General features: G+C 41.4%; 1 protein-coding gene across 7 annotated transcripts in view; it reads left to right on the plus strand.

The window, feature by feature from the left end:
* Positions 1 to 20,441, plus strand: part of adgrl3.1 (adhesion G protein-coupled receptor L3.1) — a 115,263-nt gene that overhangs the window by 76,120 nt on the left and 18,702 nt on the right. For 5 of the 7 annotated variants that reach the window (XM_008276002.1, XM_008276000.1, XM_008276001.1 and 2 more), the window contains 8 exons: positions 274 to 459; positions 1,990 to 2,028; positions 7,792 to 7,975; positions 12,266 to 12,388; positions 12,630 to 12,835; positions 14,465 to 14,641; positions 15,589 to 15,798; positions 19,869 to 20,089. In XM_008276002.1, coding sequence (XP_008274224.1) covers positions 274 to 459; positions 1,990 to 2,028; positions 7,792 to 7,975; positions 12,266 to 12,388; positions 12,630 to 12,835; positions 14,465 to 14,641; positions 15,589 to 15,798; positions 19,869 to 20,089 — 1,346 coding nt within the window. The remainder of the gene's footprint in view (positions 1 to 273; positions 460 to 1,989; positions 2,029 to 7,791; positions 7,976 to 12,265; positions 12,389 to 12,629; positions 12,836 to 14,464; positions 14,642 to 15,588; positions 15,799 to 19,868; positions 20,090 to 20,441) is intronic. The other 2 variants (XM_008276003.1, XM_008276006.1) reach the window with 1 other exon arrangement.

Genomic DNA, 20,441 nt, shown 5'->3' on the forward strand with positions numbered 1-20,441 from the left:
CAATCCTTCATATTTACATTTCTTACCTCCTCTGTCCTCCACCTGTCTGTCCTTCCTCTTCTGTCCTGTCATTTCTCCATCTGTCATTTCTTGTCTCTTTCACTGTTTTCCCCTTCATGCTCTCACCAACTTTTTCTCCTTTCTCCAACTTTCCCTTCACTTCTCACCTCATCTGACTTTTTTTTTCTTACTGCCATCCATCTCTTTCTTCCCTTCACTTTTTTTTTTTATTTTTGCCTCCGTCCTCCCCCTGTCATCCTCTTTGGTTCGCAGCTTCGGTCGGGTGAGACGGCAGCGATTGTGGCCAGGGAGCTGGCAGAGCAGACCAAAGGGCTCCTGCGCCCTGGCGACGTGCCATCCACAGTGCGGGCCATGGCCCAGCTGGTCGAACTGCTGGACGTCCAGCTCAGGAACCTCACCCCCGGGGGCAAGGACAGCGCTGCTCGCAGCCTCACTAAGGTATCGGCTCAAGAAACAGGAGATGAATGTAAAAACGAGCGGAGTGTGTGAGATAGAAAAATGTTCTTGCAAGAACTGCTTCGGAGAGGTTTCTGCAATTTAAATGACAGAAAATTAGCAGAAAGTGGGATGAGGGAGAGCGAAGGGAACAGATAGAAGGACTCTTTCAAGCGAACAGTAAGATGAGTAGCATCAGCGGTTTGTGTTTTTGTCTTCCACTCATTCTCAAGGGTTAGAAAAGTCTGTGTGCAGAATTTGATGAAGAACTACGCACAACAATGTAGACTTCCAGTTGATAAATAGCTGCTTTTAGATATTATTTCATCCTCTAGTCTGTGTGCTTCTTTGTAACAAGTTTTACTCAACATTATGAGTGATAGATAACTGCTTTTAGTCTTTGGCAGGGTTCCTTTACTCTTTTCAGATCAGGGCCGAAATTGAATAGAACTTTTGTCTAAGCATGGGAGTTATTCTCATTAAAACATACAGTACAGTCTTGGGACACATTTTACGTCATAGCTCATTGTTTTAATGAACTTCAGTCTTTGAGCTACAGCTATGAAGATGCTGTTGACAATCAGGCTTGAGTGCTTACCTCAGGATTACATTAATGGAAACTCGATACTGAGTATGCAAAGGATCTGTTTTACTACAGCAGTAGATAAGAAAAGAATTTAGTTCTGTACTTTGTTCATGCAGGCATACAATTAAAGTGAGTTAAATCACAGTAGAACGGCTGACTGGCTGGCTTGGCTTGCTAATTGACGGACTGGATGACGGTCTGCTTCTTGATTGTGTCTGCTCAGGGTCAACAGTGGTGATAGGTGGGGTTGAACAGTTAGATTGACAGCTGCTGCCACCTCTTAAACAGTCGCTGTCTTTTTCTTTTCTTTTTTTAATGTAGCTTTAGCATCCGATTCCCTTGGTCCGTTTTATTTTTAATCCTCCAATTTCCCTCTTTTTGTCTCACTATCACACACTTTACATCTCCTCTGCTCCTTCTAAGTAATTCAGTGTGTGAAGTGAATACATAAATGGAGCATGTGTAAGAGGAATCAATTAATCTGTGTTTTGCTGTTGACCAAATGGCCTATTAAAGGTTGAATTTGTAGAAGAAAAAAAATGCCCTCAATAGAAATGGAAAAGTGTTCTTCCTGATTTCAATAATGGCCCAATTATATACATCTAATTGAGTAATATACCAGCTTATTATGCTAATTTCTGTTAGGAAATCGAATATGACCAATCACGCACGAGTGGCATAGTAATTAATGCCATCAATTCACTTGACAGTAGATGCAGAGAATGAGTAAAACAAGGAACAGAGAAACAAAGCAAATTATTGAGACAAGAAAGAAAAAAACAAAAAGAAGAAGAGAAAATGACAAAAAAGACAATTACGTTTGAAGGAATTATAAAAGGAGGTGAGTCTTTTTTTGCACGATGCTAATGAAGTGGGTGTAGCTGACTTTGCGTGTGTGTGATTGAGAGGTGTAATATCGCTAACAGCTCAATTGTTTGAATTCGCAGCTTCAGAAGAGAGAAAGGTCCTGCAGGTTTTTCACACAGGTATTTCCGCTTTCTGGTATGGTTGCTAATTCTGCCACGCCATAGTTCCACATGTTTTTTTTTTTTTTTGACGTTGTTGTTGTTTTACTCTCAGCATGTAGTCTGCCCAGCAAGCAAGCTCATTTGTGTGTGTGATCACACATTATAACGATATACATAGAATTCTAATTCTATGCTTGCAGCAGTTGTGTTACAGCTTTGCAACCCTTTGAGGAGGGCCGTCATTTAGCGTTCTGGCCCTGATCCACTGTGGGCATCAGCATCACTGGATACTCCCCACTGGTGTCTCCTAACAAAGTTTTTAGTCTCCTCAATGGGTTTGCTGACATTCTTTTGTTTTCAATTTCACTTTCTTTTCTTTTTTTTTTTTGTATTCAGAATCAATAGTGCTGATAAGAGACCATGATCAATATCAATAATAGCTCATCTATTTCGCAGTTCTGTCTGCAGAATTGTAAACAGGCCTGCCTGAAACCAAATGACTCGCTATCCATCTCCATTCAATGAAATGCCCTCTCTGCTGCTGTATCAGAGAGAAAGAACTGAGTATGATGGATATTCTCTTGCATATTGCTTGATCACGGCCTCAGTGCCTTAAAAACAATACCAGCTTGTGTTCGTGGCATTAATTTATTTTTCGTCCTTGTTGGTCTGCTCGTATTGATGTTTGTTTGTGTTGACGCCACGGGCTTGCGCCGCTAACAGAAAACCCTGACATCATTTAGGCATGTTTCTGGTCAGCTAAAATCACAATTCATAACATGGAAGGACCCCACCTTCCTCACCCACGTGCTGTAGATAGATTGCGGAGTCTCGCGTTTTCTCCGTCTGCACCCCCCCTCATCAGACACACACACACATACACACACACACACACACACTTGATGGGGTAGCTCTTTTTCTCCTGATGCAGGCTTTTTTTTTCCACTCTCCCCTGAAAAGTCTTAACGTCAGCACCAGTCAGCAATGTCACATCATAGAACATGGCTTAGGACTATATGCAAGCTGACACACACATGCGCACACACGCCACAAATATATAAATATATTTTCAACAATGATCTTATGCTGTCACATCAGGACAGTCGGACAATTTGATGCATTTCCTCAATCCAGTAAACGCCCGCGTTTCAAAGCGCGACTGCATCTAGACAGCTAGTTACAGGTTCAAATCAAAATGTTTCACCACACACCTTGAGTACTGCAGGGGGTTGGGAGTGATCGATTATATAATTAGCCTTAGTAATGTGAAACAAAATTATACCAACAGTCCCTTACTCTGCCAGATAGAAATGTGCGTGATTAGGGATGTGGTGTGGTGCTGCCCTCTCCTCGTTAATTATCTACAGCACTAATTGCCAAGTGAGGAGAGTGGGCAGGAGGTTTGGGTTCTTAATAGAGACAAAAAATAATTGAATTCTCTCTCTCCTTTTCTCTCTCTCTCTCTTCCTCTCTCCCTCTCACACTTCATCTCTCCTCCTCTCTCACTTCGTTTGGGGAGCTGGGGACTCGTTTCATGTATACTAAATTGGCAATTTATTCATGATGAAGTTGGTGGTGTGGAGAGGCTTTGATGCTTTAGGGTGGATTGATGGAGGGAGGTAGAGTCTGCAAGGTAGACGCAGAAAGAGAGACGGGGAAGGAGGGACCCGAAATTGAGCAGGAAAAAGAGCAGAGTTACAGAAACAGAAATGGAATGCAAGAGAAAGAGAGAAACAATAAAGGGGGCAGTGAGGAGACAGTGATGCTCAATGACAATGTCTAATTTGCCCTCTATTTATGGATGGCAGGTCAGAACATGGCATGCTGTGAATTTAAAGCCTGATTTAGCTGCAAACTCATCCTGTCAGGGAAGACAAACTCCAACAACAACTGAAAGATAAGCCTGCTCCTCTGATGAAAACATTTTCAAAACATGCACTTTCTCAGAGCTCAGCCAAGCGAGTAAAGGAGAAAAAAAAAAAAAAAACTCCTTTCTTTCCTCTACTCTCGCCTCCTTTTCCGTCCTTCTAACATCCTAACTCTGTCATTTTACACGTTACTGTGCGCGAGTGTACACATACTGTACGTCCATGCACGTGCTCGAGCGTGTGCCAGTCTTCCCCTTGTGTAGCTGGGAGTCGTAGACCAGCCCAGCTCTAGTCTGTCTTGCTGCTGCTGTTTACGCTGGATTACCCCAACGCTTCAAAGCATTTCGCTTCTGCCCCATTTACTGGTGTGTGTATGCGTGTATGCGCATGCATGCTGCGTGTATGTGCGCACACATGTGCATGCCTGCCCTGCAATACATAGTGTCACTTCAACACACACACACACACACACACACACACACACACACACACACACACACACACACACAGTTCCTAACTCACACACACACAAACGACAGCCTTATCTGTCTCTGCAGAGTCTCTCCCCTCTTTGAAGACCCCTAAAAAAACCTGTCTCTATTTTAGCCCTCAAGTCCTCATACTTGTGCGGATAGAAATGTCACCAACGGCACCAGAGCTTACAGGCACACCCACCCACCCAAGCACACACACACCCACACCCGCAAACACATATATTTCATCTCTGATGTGGAGATGTCTGGACCTCAAGGAAATCACACCCCTTCTTCTTCTTACCTATCTCTGTCCTCCATAGATGTAATCTCGGTGCCAGTGAATTAAATTTCAATGAAAAAAAATTATATGAAATTGAAAATGCTAGATAATCAAAAGTTCAATAAAAAGCAATGGAAAGTTTAATGAGAGTAGAAAAACGGGGTTATCTGAAGCACATCAAAGTGAGCGTTTGGGAGCAGCACCAGCAGCATGAGCGAATAGAAAGCAGGGCTACTGCTCTCATATCTGCTGTGCCTACAGAACATCCTCTCCTCTGTCTCTCTCTGTTGCCTGGACCGCTACTGTACAGCAAGTGGAGCAGAATGATGCACTACGATGCTTCTTCCAGCCCCTTGTGCACACCCCCAACTACACACACACACACACACACAGGAGCGCCAACACACATACAAGCACACAGGCATCTCAATCCCTTTCAGTATGTGCCACAAACATACTTTGACATGCACCCGCACCATGTATGTATGGCATCAGAAACGTCAGAAACAGCTTCTGAATCCTTATATTCCCATTATATAAAGACTTTAGCTGAAATTGTTTGAAATTCTTATGAGTGATATTAACTTTGTCCTCAGTTAGTTTATTCTTACAGAGAAGTCAGATTGCTAGCAGCATGAGTCACTGAACTTAAGAAACCAAAAGCAGACACATAAATCATTACAGTTATTTCTTTAAAAAAAAAAAAAAAAAAAGCTACCATCCAGTAGCATGCTGATCTCCTGGTTCAGCTTTGACCTGTGGTGCTTAATGTAAGCCATGTGCATAGTATCCCAGGATTACTACCATTGTTTTGGATATGCTCAATTTCAGTTGACAGTTGCAGATCATTTTTGCAGCCCTGAGACATTTGTTGGCTTGTTTCACAGCTGCAAATGTTTTTTGTTTTTTTTTTTTACTTCCAAGTACACATATAATCCAACTACATATAATCTTTTAATATTTAATCAATATGAGATCTCAGAAAAGTGTACAAGTGTGAAAGATGCCCATTATACTTACAAAGAAGTATTTTTTAAAAATTATTATTATTATTATAGCAGGCAAAAAGGAAAAAAAATCTCACTTTTGAGAAGCTGAACAGTATTTGACATTTTTGCTCAAAAACTTACTCTGATAATTAATTGATCATGAAAATAGTAGCTGATACATTTTTCTTAATTAATTGTTTCAGCACTGGCTTGTTTACAACCGCTCATTTGTCTGACCACTTGTGTTTCTTGTCCATCTAACTTGTTGTGTTCCCAATTTTCAGCACTTTGTGTGAACGTTTGATTACTGATACTACTGATGGACTTTAAAAAAAAAAAAAAAAAAAAACACCATTGATTCTGCTTTCTATCAGAAGCTGCCTTTAAGGGGTATTGAAGCTTATAGTTTTCATTCACATTATTGAATCAGTGACGACAGAAACAGGTTTGCAGTTGTATGTATGTAAATATGTGGACGTATGTGCATGAACGCGCGCATTTCACATCCACTCCTGCTTATTCTGGTTGTTTGCAGAAGCAGTGGATTAATTAGTTTTTGTTTACATGTAGCCCTCCCAAACTCATTCAATATGCATCCCAGCTAATTAGCTGCTAGTGCTAAAAGAGGACATAACATTATCATATTAGCTCGTTGGCTAAGCACCAATTTCATGTGTGTGATACTGTATCTGCGTGTGGAAATTGCGGCCGCAAAACAAACAGGTGGGATTAGCTCTAATTCCGAAGGCCAACTTGCATGTTTCGCGGCTCAAGCCCTCCGCGCTCACATGAGTCATGATCTGCAGCGTTTCTGTATGCTTTTCCCTATCCGCCGCTCACAGCGTAGACTGTTTACTTCTGCTTTCTTCCCTCCTCCTCTTCTGGTCTCTTGCTTCTCCTTAGCCCTGAGCAAAGGGGACAAAGACAAAGTCAAATGGTGGATGTGTGAACGCCAATAAACTGATGTCTCTCGCTCTTCCTCCTTGCCCTTGCAATTCCCCACTGGAGACCCCCTTTGCTTGTATAATGGCACCTGTGTTACTTTTTTCCACTTTCCCATCCGCCCTCCTCTGGAGAGAGCAACACTGAAAGAGTGAGAGATGAGTGAAGGATAGGAGTGTGTTTGCAGAAAAGGGTGGTTTACAGAGCAAGAGAAAGAGAAAATAAAGAGACAGACGGGAGTGCGAGATGTGTGTGTTTGATAGCACCTGTATTCGCTTTTCCGCCTCTCTTGTTCCCAGTGGACGCCTGTCACCATGGACTCACTGGACTGTTTTATCGCTCTCCCATGGCTCTCTCCTCCTTCCTCCTCCTCCTCCTCCTCCTCGCCCCCCTCTTGCACCAGCTCTCTTTTTCTCTCTGCCTCTTTATCTCTCCCAGGGTCTTTTAAGATGTGTGCGTCTGCGTGTGTGTGGTGTTCATGTCGGAAAACGAGGAGGTGAATTCTTAAGAGTATAAAGGAATGTGTGCGGGAGACAAAATAAGTATTGTTTCATGGAGAGCATTTCATCTATGTGAGCCAACTCTGCTCTGTTTAATTTGGCAGTATTTTTGGATTCAAAACTGTTTCTGCACGGCTGGATATGACCCAGCAGACATTATCTGATAAAACTCTAATTTCTTCTCAGACCCTCAAGTTTTCCAGCTCAAAGATAAGACTGTTCCTTTCAAAAAAAAAAAAAAAGTGAACTGAACCAGGTTTGGGGGTGTAGACACATGGTGATTGCAATCAGCTAATTAGCTTAGCTTGATTTTCAGAGCATCTGTGATGGATTTTCTATCACAACATCCTCATATGAAGAGAACGTTGAAAAACGAAAGGTGATAATGAACATTAAAAAGTGACTTTTGAAGATACGCTTTTTATTTAATTGCTTTTGTGTCTTTGCCTTTGTGTCTGCATGGGAATGCTGCATTTGCATCGCTAACATTTTTTATTTTTTTTTGCTTTGATTGTCATGATTTATCAACATGATAAATGAGAAGCCACCACATTCTCACTGTTGCATCCCACCGACTGCTGTCGTCACCAGTTAGGGTGTTGCAATCTTATTTGTATTATGAATGGATTTGCATTAATTTTCACATAAGCATCATTGACTGAAAATGATAAAGGCCTTAGCATTGGCTTCCTCCGTCTGACCTCTGTGTCTGTGCTGCTGCCCCAGGCGATGGTGGAGACGGTGAATAATTTGCTGCATCCACGGGCCCAGACAGCATGGAGAGAGCTGCCCACCAGCGAGCAGCTGCACTCGGCTACTCTGCTCCTTGACACCGTGGAGACTGGGGCTTTTATGTTAGCTGACAACCTCCTGAAGACTGACACGGTGCAGGAGACCACTGACTACATCCGTGAGTACAGTTTTTTTAAGGTTCCTTTCCCACCCTCAAAACTCGGCCGGACCTTGCAGCTGTCAAGGAGCCTGTTGAGATGCCCTCGAGCAAGGCACTTAACCTCCATTTGCTACAGTGGATCAGAACAGTGGCCGAGAGTTGAAGACTGTAGCTGCACCGGCCACATCCCAAATAAAAGCAGTTCTCCGCTTATTTGTCTTTACCTGAATTCAAAGTAATAACAGAAAGACTTTCCAGACTATACCTTTATTTTGGCAGAAATGGAGTTCTTAGATTTCACAGTTTTCTATTTTTTTTCTTTTATTTTTTTCTTTTACAGATCTTTTAACGTAAACTAGCTCTGGCTGCTAAAGATCTAAGAATATGATGAAATATCGTAGTAAGAGGCAGCATTGACAGCAGGCATTACTAAATCCGCCGCCTCAGATCTATGTTTTATATTACAAACGAGAAACAAACTATACAATCTAACTTCACTGTGTGTCAAAAAATAACATCATCCTTCATGTGTGCGATATTACACACGCACACACACACACACACACACGTATGAATGAACAGCGGCGGACATAAATGGAAATGGGGCAGAACAATGCCATTGTTTCATTGCTCAGAGAGCTGAGAGAAAATATCACGTGAACATATGCCAGAGTTTTTGCACATGAAGCCGAGCTGCAAGGTGAACAGCAATGCTAGCAGTAGTCGTAGGAAAAATAATTGTCTAATGACGATCTAATTATTATTCTGCAAAGGGCAGAACAAAACAATCCTATGAGGTTGCCGGTAATAAAATAACATAGCGTATTTGCATAGTCAATAAACATACAAAGCATATCTATTACACTCTGCAGCTGCAAAATCTGTAAAGGTAAAATATATAAGAGGCTTGTGAAAAAAAAAAAATGTCCACCAGTGTTATAATGTTGTACTGTGGCTGTCATAAAGTTTTTCTTCAGACGTATTTTATGACAAGAACTTTGAGACTGACTTCTACATTTTTAAGTTAAATCTTTGACAATTTGAGTGCAATACTGGTTAATTAATTCTGCCAAACTAATAAATGTGTGTGAATGAATGTATAGAACACAAACTGATCGGCAAAAGACTTTAAAGGGATGTTGTAGGTATACATGTCGTATACAGACAAACTTCTCATTTTTAAAATCACAGTTTTGAACATAGCCAGCATTTTTATTTTTATTTTTTTGTAGATGTAACAACATTGACTGTTTATTTTGCACAGCATTACACAATAGCATCTACTCTAAAAAATGAATACTGAAAGAACAATTTTCTATCAGAATTGTGATGCTGAGTGCAAATGCATTACTTAGCTATTCGATGACATCTTTATACTAAAATGCAATATGACTGATCCCTCTGCTACTATACTTACTACTTGTTACTCAGTATATTGTGTATACACACAATATTGATTTATTAGTATTACATTTCGACACAAATGTGTATAAAATTGATATCTTTAATCGCATTGTGCTCCTAAATGTCCTGTAACATAGAAACACAAAAAAAGATATCTCAACTACACATTAAAGTTATGATTACCATTTGCTAGCATCCACATACTGACTTGTTAAATAGACGTTTTACAGCTTTGCATGCCTGCTTCATTATGTAGCAGAGTAGTAGGTGTGTAAAGCTGTCATAGGAAGGTCAGGATGAAGACATCCAGGTTGTTGTGCGAGCAATTCTAAAGCATCAAATCCACAGAGATCCTCATCTAGCAAAAATCCAGGAAACATATTGGCCTTGAGGAAGACACGAATTGTTTGCCAGAGACAATAATTTTTATTTATTTATTTTCCCATATTTTCTTCCCTCCACTTGTAGGCGGAATTGACAAAGCAGAACAAATCTAGTTATTATGGCGTTGTGCACATCACTTTCCTCCTCTCTTTTTCTCCTCTTTTCCGTCATTTCCTGATCTTTTCTCACTGATCATCTCATCGCTGGGCTATGGAGAGAAGGAGTTTGACTGGAGAGAAAAAAAATAAAAAATAAAAATCCCTTTTTTGTTTTTGCTTTTTCATGCCTTTAGATGATGATATTTCTGTGAGCCATCATCTCATCTGCACCCAGACCAGTGAGATGCGCTCGCTTATGTTTCCCTTTGGTTATCCTCCTGTTTACTCCCCTTTTGATTTGTTATTTCAAAATTTCCTCCACATCATTCCCCCATTAGTAGGATTCACTGGGCTTGTATGTTACTCAGTCAGAGATGAAAAGCCGTGGAGGAGGGGCAGGAAAGCAGAGAAAACTGAAGATGAGAAGTAAAGAAGAAGACTGGATGAGTGCATGCTTGAGGGTGATGATGGTGGAATGTCAAAGGATGCTCTGAGGGTTTTTTTTTTTTTTTTGCTCACTTTTACATCAGTGAGCAACTAAATTATGGCTATTTAAGTTACACAGCGTGGCGACGATGTGACAGCGTTTTTTGGCTATTCACGACAGACAGTATAGACAGATAAGATTCCACCGAGTCAGCCCCGAAAGCATGACTTTGTCGTGTTCTTGATTAAGTTAAACAGTTCATTCCGGCAAACCAACATCCTACACAATTTCACCTTACATAATTTCAGACTTGTATCTCCTCCAAGTTTTCTTTTTTTTTTTCTTTTTTTTTTCCCTCATCCTGAGCGCACCGCATAAACGTGGTTACATAAACAGTCTTGGAGATGTAGGCTACTGCATCTCTGAGGAACTTAAAACAGGAAGTCGTCTTTTTTGTGGAAAATTTTGTCTCCACATTCCTCTTCTTTTTGTGCCGTTAATCTTCCCTCCCAGCTAATCCAGTGGGCAGATCCACTGTGATTATCTCTCCACTTTATTCATAACCGGCCCCATACAGCCTGTCATCTCTCTCTTTCTCCTCTTCCATCCTTACTTCTCTCTCTCTCTCTCTCTCTCTCTCTCTCTATCTATCTCAGATTCCTCCCTCTCTATGCTCTTCCTTGCATTTTTTTAAGCCCCCCTCCTTTTTTTTCCTCCCTTCCTCTTTCATTTTTCAGACAAGAGTGAGTGACAAGAATAAATTATTTGACACATTTGACGCATTTTAAACAAGACACTGCAGCTACTGTAAGTGATATTATTGTGTTAGATTGTGTGTGCGACTGTGATGCTCAGTATTAGGCAGATGAATAAATGGTGTTGTTATTATTAGAACCAAAACAGTGATTTGGAGGGATAACACAGTGGTAACAGCGTGTGTGTGTGATAACGATAATGAACAAGTGTGTTTCTTAGGAGGAGGATTGTCATGACAAGGATGCTTTAATTAGATTAGACTCAGCGTGTTTTGATACCCCGCCGATGCGTGTGGGTGTGGATGTGTCTGTACATGTGTGCATGGGTCGCTGTCTCGATGTATGCGTGTGCGCGCGTATGCATCGCTTGAATGTTTAGTTTGGCTCGTGTGCAAGCGAGGGACACTTAACCAGCGTTTCTCTTTCTTGCTGCCAGTATTTGCATATCAATATCCGTGTTTACGTCTGCCTGCCTCTCTCTGCCTCCATTTCCTCTCTCCTATACCTTAGCATCTCTTGCCTCTGAGCCATGTCTATTGTGCTGAGAACAGAGTCTTCTTTCCATTTCCATCTCCTCTGACTACCCTTTTTTTTTTTTATTACCTCTTCCCAGTACTTCTCCCTGACCTCCTCAGCTTCTTTTTCTTTCCCACCTCTCACCCCACTCTACCTCTTCTTCCACTCTCATTTCCATCTCACTTGTCCTTGTGCTGTTTATTTGATCAGGGAGTTGTTTTCACCATGAAAGCAGCAGTCTAAATCACCAAATCACTCAGAATCACAAGATAGCGCTACACCAAAGGTATAATTAGACCTTAATTAGAAACTTTATCTAACACATTACACGGCCGTAATCGGGAATGTGCTAACGAACCTGGATGGTGAAATTAGATTCCCACAATATAAGAGAGGCTGGATAATCTACCTCGGCATGTTGGAGCTGTTGCCTGGAGACATTGTAACCTTTTTGAGTATAAAAATTCACATCAGTTCACTTTGATGCGTGTCAGCTTTTATTTTATTTATTTATTTATTTTGTGTGTGTTAAGGAGAAACGAGAAACTGCTTCCAGATTCGTGCTCAGGTTTAGCTGTGAAGCACTTAGTGAGAAAACAGGGTTATTACAAGAGAAAACAAATCTGATGTTACGTGCTATGCTACGACTTGACGTTATGGGGCCTCTATCTGTGTGTGTGTGTGTGTGTGTGTGTGTGTGTGTGTGTGTTCGTGTGTGTTTCAGAGCTGGAAGTAGCCAGGCTGAGCACGGATGGGAACCTTGCAGACCTGACATTCCCCCAGTCAGAACAACATGGAAACTCCATCCAGCTGTCAGCCAGCACTCTCAAACAGCACGGCAGAAACGGTAGAAGAGAAATCTCACATACTCTCTCACTCTTGCTCTCACTCTGAGGTCCTTGACCCCTCCCTCTCTCCCTATCTCTCTCTCTCTCTCTTTCTCTCTTTCTCCCTGTCTAACCCACTCACGGTGTTTCGTTCCCCAAATGCTTTCACTAGCCTTCCTCTCACATCCACCAGTCTATTCCTGTCATCATGGTTTAAGCCGACAAGTATCAAGTGCACCTTTCCCATATGTCTCCTTACAGGTGAGATCAGGATGGCGTTTGTCCTGTACAGGAACCTGGGCTCCTACCTGTCCACAGAGAACGCCAGCGTCAGACTGAGCAGCGAGGCGGTCTATCCTAATTACTCTGTTATCGTCAACTCCCCAGTCATCACAGCATCCATTAACAAGGAGAGCAATAAGGTGTACCTGTCGGAGCCTGTGGTCTTCACTGTCAAACACCTGCAGGTACGTAAGGTGCAAGCTGATGCCTTCTTTTTGCAAACAATAAAGCAAATGGCTGCACTCACTGCTGTGAGATAATGGCAAAGAAGCATATGTAAAATAAAAAGTACGGTGATATATTTGATATTTCCCTTACGGCAGCGAATTTGATAAAATCCTAACACCAACAACGAATAGAACCGACTGACAAGTATTGTCTTTGTAGCCAAAGCTTTACATTTTTTTCATATCATAGAAGTCCACCGTTGTCCAAAAACAAAACATGCTCTTTTATTAGAATGAACAAGAGCACTGCAGTTTGTTTTGATTCCATATGTATTAATCTGATGCTGTAATCACTTACTAGAGCACCAATGTGTGAATCCACACCTGGAAATAGTTATCAGAAAATGAAACATTTAATCCTGCTTGAATATGTTTACTAAAACTTGCAGTGCTAACTGTTATAGAAATTAATTGTGTTTCAAAAGAAAAGAAAAAGAAAAAAGGAAACCATGTGACTTGTTTTAGAAAGTGTTGTCTTGGACAAGTAGGGTGGCCTGAAAGGACCTAACACAGACATTGTTGGTCTTTTCTTGAGATTTGTTCACCTGATTTCTTACAATAGCAGTTGTAAATAACAGCATTAGTGGTAGTAACCAGAGCTGCCGGCACAAGACTTGAAACTTAAATATGAATCAACTTAAATCACAAAAGGAAGCCTTGATTTGATCTCAACTGCAGCTGACTTTCCTTAGTGGTGATCTGACTTAACTCAGGACTTAAAGAGAAAAAGAGAAAATACTAGTCTTCTTTTGATTTAGTACCAGCCTGAATATTCAGTTATTGTGCCTCAGTGTTGAAAGTTCTTGGTCACAGTTTTGAAAAGAAACTGTTAAAATTCAGTGTCATTTATGGTCAGTGTTTGAAGATCTGAAAGTCTTACAACTGTCTTGCAATTTCCTTTTGAAAATCGTGAACTGCTTTTGACAAAACTTGGCTCATCTGACTTTGCTGAGCTCGAAATTACATAAGAGCAGCTCTGTCATTAGTATTAATTACAGACTGAATTCCGCATTGCTTCAAAATGTATGAATCGGGATGGTCAGCACCACAATTTTATTTTATGTTGCTCATCCAACTAGCAAATGCTTATCCAGTTGGTGATCCAGCTTGTTGGCAGTCAAAGAATCCTCACTGTTTCACTTTGCTCTTTTTGAGAGTAACTTTACAAACCCAACACACACAGTTTCATCAGTTTACACAACACAAGCAGCTCCTACACTCCAGAATCTCACACAACAAGCACGGACGCAGCACTGTCACCTCCTGCCATGGCTCTATGTTTATTTGTTGCTGCATTCTCGCATTCTGTCCCTTCTGTTTGTTGTTTTGTTGTTGTGTGTGTTTGACTCCCTCTCTGTGTTTCTTCCTCTCCCTCCTTTTTTTCCACCAATTCCTCCCACCATTTTCTCACTTTTTTTTGGCTCTTCCAACCACTCCATGTTTCTACCTCCCACCTCCCCACCACCAAGTATCTATTCTCTGTCTTCCTGCTCCCCCGCCCGGCCTTTTTTTTTTTTGGTCTCTCAATTTTCCTCTTGTCTGTCTGGGTTTCTCTCGATCACTATCTCTCCCCCTCTCTTCCTCCAGCATTCAGAAAAGAATTTCAATCCCAACTGTTCATTCTGGAGCTACTCCAAACGCACCATGACGGGATTCTGGTCGACGCAGGACTGTCGTCTGCTGGCTACCAATCGCACACACACCAGCTGCTCCTGCACCCACCTCACCAGCTTTGCAGTGCTCATGGCCCACGTGGAGGTCAAGGTAGGCATTCATTCAGCTGTGCCTGCCAGAGGAGGGGTGGGCAATATCAAGGGGTCAGTTATTCATCATTTGATTAGCAGTAGCTCGCAAGCTGGTCAGCAGATACTGAAGAAAAGAAAAGGGGGAGGAAGGGAAGAGAACCACAACATCTGGGAAAAACATTATTACTCTCCAGAGTATGAATAATCATTCTTGGCAGGCATTTTTTTTTTTTTTTTTTTACAATTGATTTGTCAGGCCGGATAATGACATTGAGTTGACCAAAAAAAAAAAAAAAAAAAAGTGCTTCAAACTCTACAGAATAAAGCAGATCCAGAGTAAAGCTTCAGGTCCGATCTTCTTGTAATATTTGAGCAATCAGGAAACAAAAGCATTTATTAAGATATCCATGAGCCATAGTGGGTGGTGGATAAAAATGTTATTGTCCCACTATGTGTGGGATAAGTACGTCTTTATCTCCGTCTTTTGTTCCGTTAAGTTCCTTTTCGCAAATCGGCTCTTGTAACTCTGGATATTGCATGACACCCATTCTCTCCCTCTGGACCAGAGGATGTGTGTTACTTCTAAAGGGGTCATGGTCAGAGCTAGCCTGGCAGGCCTGTGTGAACACAGTGTGAGGGTTTGAGCAGTAGATCCATCACAGCAGTGCTATGTTGAACATTGCTCTGCCTGCCAGGTTGCGGGACACTGATGGATAGAGCCAGCACACCTGTGCAACGCAGCGTAACGTTGTGGCCCTGAACGTTCAACGACACAGAGCCAGACTCACATCAGTCAGGGACAGCGGTTGGGTTGTCTGTCTATGTGCGCCTACAGTATGTTTCATCTTACAACAGTGACTCATGTATGTTTTTAGCAAACCAAGACTTTAAAGAGCTATAGAGGATGTAAATTCAATTATTATGAACTTATCCACTCTTGTCTCTCTTTTCTTGCTCTTGTCACAGAAACCAGAGAGCATGCACGACGTGCTGCTGGACGTCATCACATGGGTGGGGATCCTCTTGTCGCTGGTCTGCCTCCTTATCTGCATCTTCACCTTTTGCTTCTTCCGAGGGCTGCAGAGCGACCGCAACACAATCCACAAGAACCTCTGCATCAGCCTGTTCATCGCTGAGTCATTGTTTCTGGTCGGGATCAACAAAGCCGATCAACCGGTAAGAAGTTTTCTTTTTGTGTGTGTTTATGCGTAATGTGTAGCATATGTGCATACATATTGCTTCGACTATAAGCTAGAAGAAGCCCATCATGAATAAAAAATAGCAGAATGGACTACAATAGATAAATAAAAACAAATATTCTGCTTATGGGCTTCATTTCAAATTGGTCCTTTTTACTCATGCCACAGGCTTGGCGTAACTGTCCAATACCACTCATCGCACTGCATTCCTGGCAAACTACATCGTGAAATGTTTACTTACTCCCTGTCAGTGGTTGACCACATTACAGCAATGAATAAGAAACAGCAGATTTGGTACATGCTTTGTTCCTAGAATAAATCAAGAACAGACATTTCTCTGGGTGTTTGTTGTACAAACCGTATCTTTGTCTTCAAACCCTGTTGGATTATGCAACTTTTTTTTCTCTCTCTCTCTCTCGTAAATTGTGAAGGGATTTGCTGGCATTGTCTTTACTGCACATGCTCACTTTTCATGCCATCATTACGATATTGAGTGCTAGACACTACATCAGATTAGTTAGCATTGCTATTTGCAGCTAATTATAAATCAAAGCAGACCAAGACTGAGTTAGATTGTTGGACTTATTTGAAGGCAAGTATTCAAGTCAACAGTCAAAAAACTGATTCGCAGCGAAAAGTGCACTTTACACAGACCTGCCACACAATGTGTTAAAGCTTATATATTAGCTTTGTATTAGCTTTGATGATGTCAATGTTGGGCTTCAGTCTTCAGTTGGATTTGTCATTTTCCCCCCTCAGGCTACACTAGCTGCAGTCTTTCTCTTTTGCCAGTGAATCCCGTCAGCTGTGAGGTGGATGTTTAATAAAGCTTTCACAAACAAAGCCCATATGAGGCAGATTTATGAATATGAGTTCAACCTGCATTTGACCATTCATATCAGAGTGCTGCGGGACCTAAACTAAGACTTCAGTCTGCACGCATCACTGCTAAACAGTAGCATTACCTCACATGAATACAAAGTGAAATACAGACCTCTGGGCTTAACAGAAAGTGGACTTTAGAAGTAGTTACTCTCAATATTGATTCTGAATGTGTTGGCAAAGTGGTATCACTTGTTTTCTTTATTTGACTTCCTCATACACAGTTTACGTTACACAATCATTGTCAAGTACCTCAGAAATTGAGTTTGCAATATAGATGTTACCAATAAAATATATACAATATAGTACTTGAGCATTACTGAATACCATTTTGCAAACTGCTCATGAGCGGGGTCAGATCAGGTCAAGTACTGTATGTTTACATCCATTCCATTGTTGGGTTTTTTATCTAATACAATTCAATGATTCTTTTTCTTGAGATTCAGTTATTAGTTTATGTAAAATTAATCCAGCATACTTTATAGTTCTATGGGCAAAGCAGTTGTTAGCGATGTGCGATGATTTATGGTTGAAAATGCTTTGTTATTTTAATATAATACATATATACAATGATACTGCTTTCTGTAACCATGATACTTGTCTAAACTGAAGTAATTACTAAGTAAGTAATTTACTAATTTTAGTAATTGCTCATATTAGTACATTTGTCAAATGTGCTTTTATTTAAACACAATATGTATGTCAAGTATAAATACGAGTGTTTACATGTGGAATAGAGATGAGTATTTTTTAGAACAACAAGTGCAGCATCAACTACACTGGTCACAGTAATGCTCCCTGACAGTGTGAAGGGTTTTTTAAAAAAAAATCACTGTGCTCTAATTTTTTTGAGCGATTTTTACATATCCCTGATGCCACAAATATCAAGCTCTATCCCTAATGCTTTACAGTGCCGTTTTGGCTCAGCCATCAGGGTCCACATGGTCTGCATTCCAATCATAGCCTCTGCTGTATAATCCATATGTTCTGCATTCAATACACCAGTCATGGATTAGGACTTGAAACCTGCAAGCATTTGCACAAAAAATCTTATGGGACAGATTCTGAGATGAGATATTCAGCTTTATTTTCACTGCACAAAGTCACACAAATAATAATCAACATGAGGGAAACCTTTGTGTGTGTTTGTTTGTGTGTCTGTGTGTGTGTGTGCGTGTGTGTGTGCGCACAATCCAGGTTGAGACTCTGTAGACATCTTGGCACTAGGTAACCCATGTGTTTTGTGTGTTAGTTGTTTGAACCATTGCGAATTGTACGTCTCTTTGGGAGGAAGAGCTCAAGGCTGTATCCTTTATCTTCCCCATAGTATTCAAGAAGACTTAGAACAGCCTCAGGCCTTCGCATTCTGCTGAGCGTTCAGCGAGACAACATTCTCATTGCAAATGAAGAGACAAAGCAAATTTGATGGAATGTGTGTTTTGACTGTGATGCTCGGGTATTTCTCTTTGTGAGCGCTCGCATGCGTGTGGGTGTGGGTGTGCGTGTGTTTGTGTTGGAGGGATCATGTTTCTTTGTATGTATGTGTGCCGCTATATTTGTGTGCGCCGTTTCTCCCGTTAATTACCGGTGACTATTTGTGACCTCCATTAACATCTTCAGCGTCACTTAGCTTGCAGCCGGTTAAGCCAGTAATTCCAGCAGGAAAACTAAATGACTTTGCATAAGCAGCCACTTTTTTACCTGTGTGTGTGTGTGTACGTGCATGTGTGTGAAAGCTGCACTGTGTGATCATTAGAAATGGAAATGAGTGACTCCCTCGCCCCCTAAACTCATTGTCTCTCAGACATTAGGTAATTGTCTCTCACTGCAAACCCCTCCATTATAAAAGTCTGTCTGTTAGCTCTTCCATTCAATGATTTAGGAGTGACTCTTTAAATTAGAACATTGCCATGAACCTGACGGGCCAAGTCTCACCGCTCATTCTTTCTTTGCCTTCTTTTCTTAAGCACCCCTCTTTTCTTCCCATCCTATTGCCTAAATTGTTAATGTGGTTTTAGGTGTGATACCCCTCTTTCATTTTCTTACTCCTCATCCTTCGCTGCTCTGTTTTTCTCTTCTTCTTTTTTTTCCCCCACCACATCCAGGAGAGTCTCTCACAGGCTTTTCTAAGCATGTTATCATCTACTTTCCTCACTCTTTTACATCCCTTTCATCCGTCACTATTCATTGGCCACTAACAATGTAATTTAGAATCCATTTACTCACTTTCAACATGAATGTATAACCACGGGGTTGGTACAGGTGGGTACAAGTGTTAAATTTTTTATTTGACATTTGATAATTACCATTCCACACGAAACTAAATGAACAACAGGTGCAGGATTTTGATTATGTGGTTCACTCAAAACATACGGTTCGGCTCGAGGAAAGGCATAAAAACTGTATTTTGCCCCAACTATTCAGTATCCAAACTGAAGTTACTCCTGCCTTTTTCCGAGCTCTAAAATCTGTCACATTTTATGCGTGCTTTGTCTCTTTCACACCAAGTTGCTGAGTCATTTTTGCAGCAGTTCCACTTATTTTGTTCATCCTTGGCATTGACAAAAAATCATATTGTATTTTCAACAGTGTTGCCAAGTAATTCACCCTCCTCACCAACCCAACTCCCCCTCCTTTTTTTTCTCAGCCCCCTTTGAAAGTGCTTTGCTACTTCTGTTTGAAATGTGGTCAATCAGCACAGGCTGCAGCACCAACTTGTCACTTATATTTTCTCATTTATCTTCTCAGATGACTTGTAGATTGTAGACAGTGAGTAAAGTGTGAAGGAGGCCCAACTAATACTTCTATCTCAAAGTGATTTTGAGTCTCTCTGTCACCTGAAATTGCTGTTATAGTACACTGTGATTGGGAGTTCATTCTATTTCCATTTGCCTTATCCTCTCGGTCTCCTGTCTATTCCAGTGTTGCAGTCCAATTTTTAATCCCTCACATTTTCTTCCTTATGTGAATATGATAAATTATTACTTTCTAAATCTGACTCATAACCTTATCGCCTGCAATATTTGCAATCGTTCTTCTGCTTTCTAACTAATCAGTGCAAATGTCCACCAGATTAGGCATTTCCTGACATTTTTTATGTGAGTCTGTTTTTTTTTAGCGCTACTGTACTTTTAAATCCTCTCAATCTTTTCCTTTCCTCACCAGATTGTCTGTGCAGTCTTTGCGGCCTTGCTCCATTTCTTCTTCTTGGCAGCGTTCACCTGGATGTTCCTGGAAGGGGTGCAGCTCTACATCATGCTGGTAGAGGTGTTTGAGAGCGAACACTCCAGGACTAAGTACTTCTACCTGGCAGGATATGGAGTACCTGCTGTCATAGTGGCCGTCTCTGCTGCGGTGGACTACAGGAGCTATGGCACCGATCGAGTGTAAGGAGTTTGGTTAAAAATAAATAAATAAAAAATTGCATAGCGTAAAGAAAGGATGGATGACAGGGCAAGGGAGGACAGGGAGGGAGGCTGGAGTGCCTGCTGTCATTTTGGCTGCGTCTGCCACAGTGGACTCTACAAGCTGTGGCACTTCTCAAGAGTCAATACAGAGAGGCTGAGGAGGGAGAGAGAGGCAGAGAAGGATGGAGAGGAGGAGGGAAGTATGGGGACAAGCAGGGCAGGATGCACCACAGAGCGCCTGCATGAGCACAGCAGCGACAATGTGTGAATATGGAAGGATTTAACAGGCGGGATAGAAGGAGGGGGTGTACAGTGGAGCAGACTGAGGGAA

This window comes from Stegastes partitus, unplaced genomic scaffold (genome assembly GCF_000690725.1).
Source record: "Stegastes partitus isolate 25-593 unplaced genomic scaffold, Stegastes_partitus-1.0.2 Scaffold63, whole genome shotgun sequence".
Lineage (NCBI taxonomy): Eukaryota > Metazoa > Chordata > Actinopteri > Pomacentridae > Stegastes > Stegastes partitus.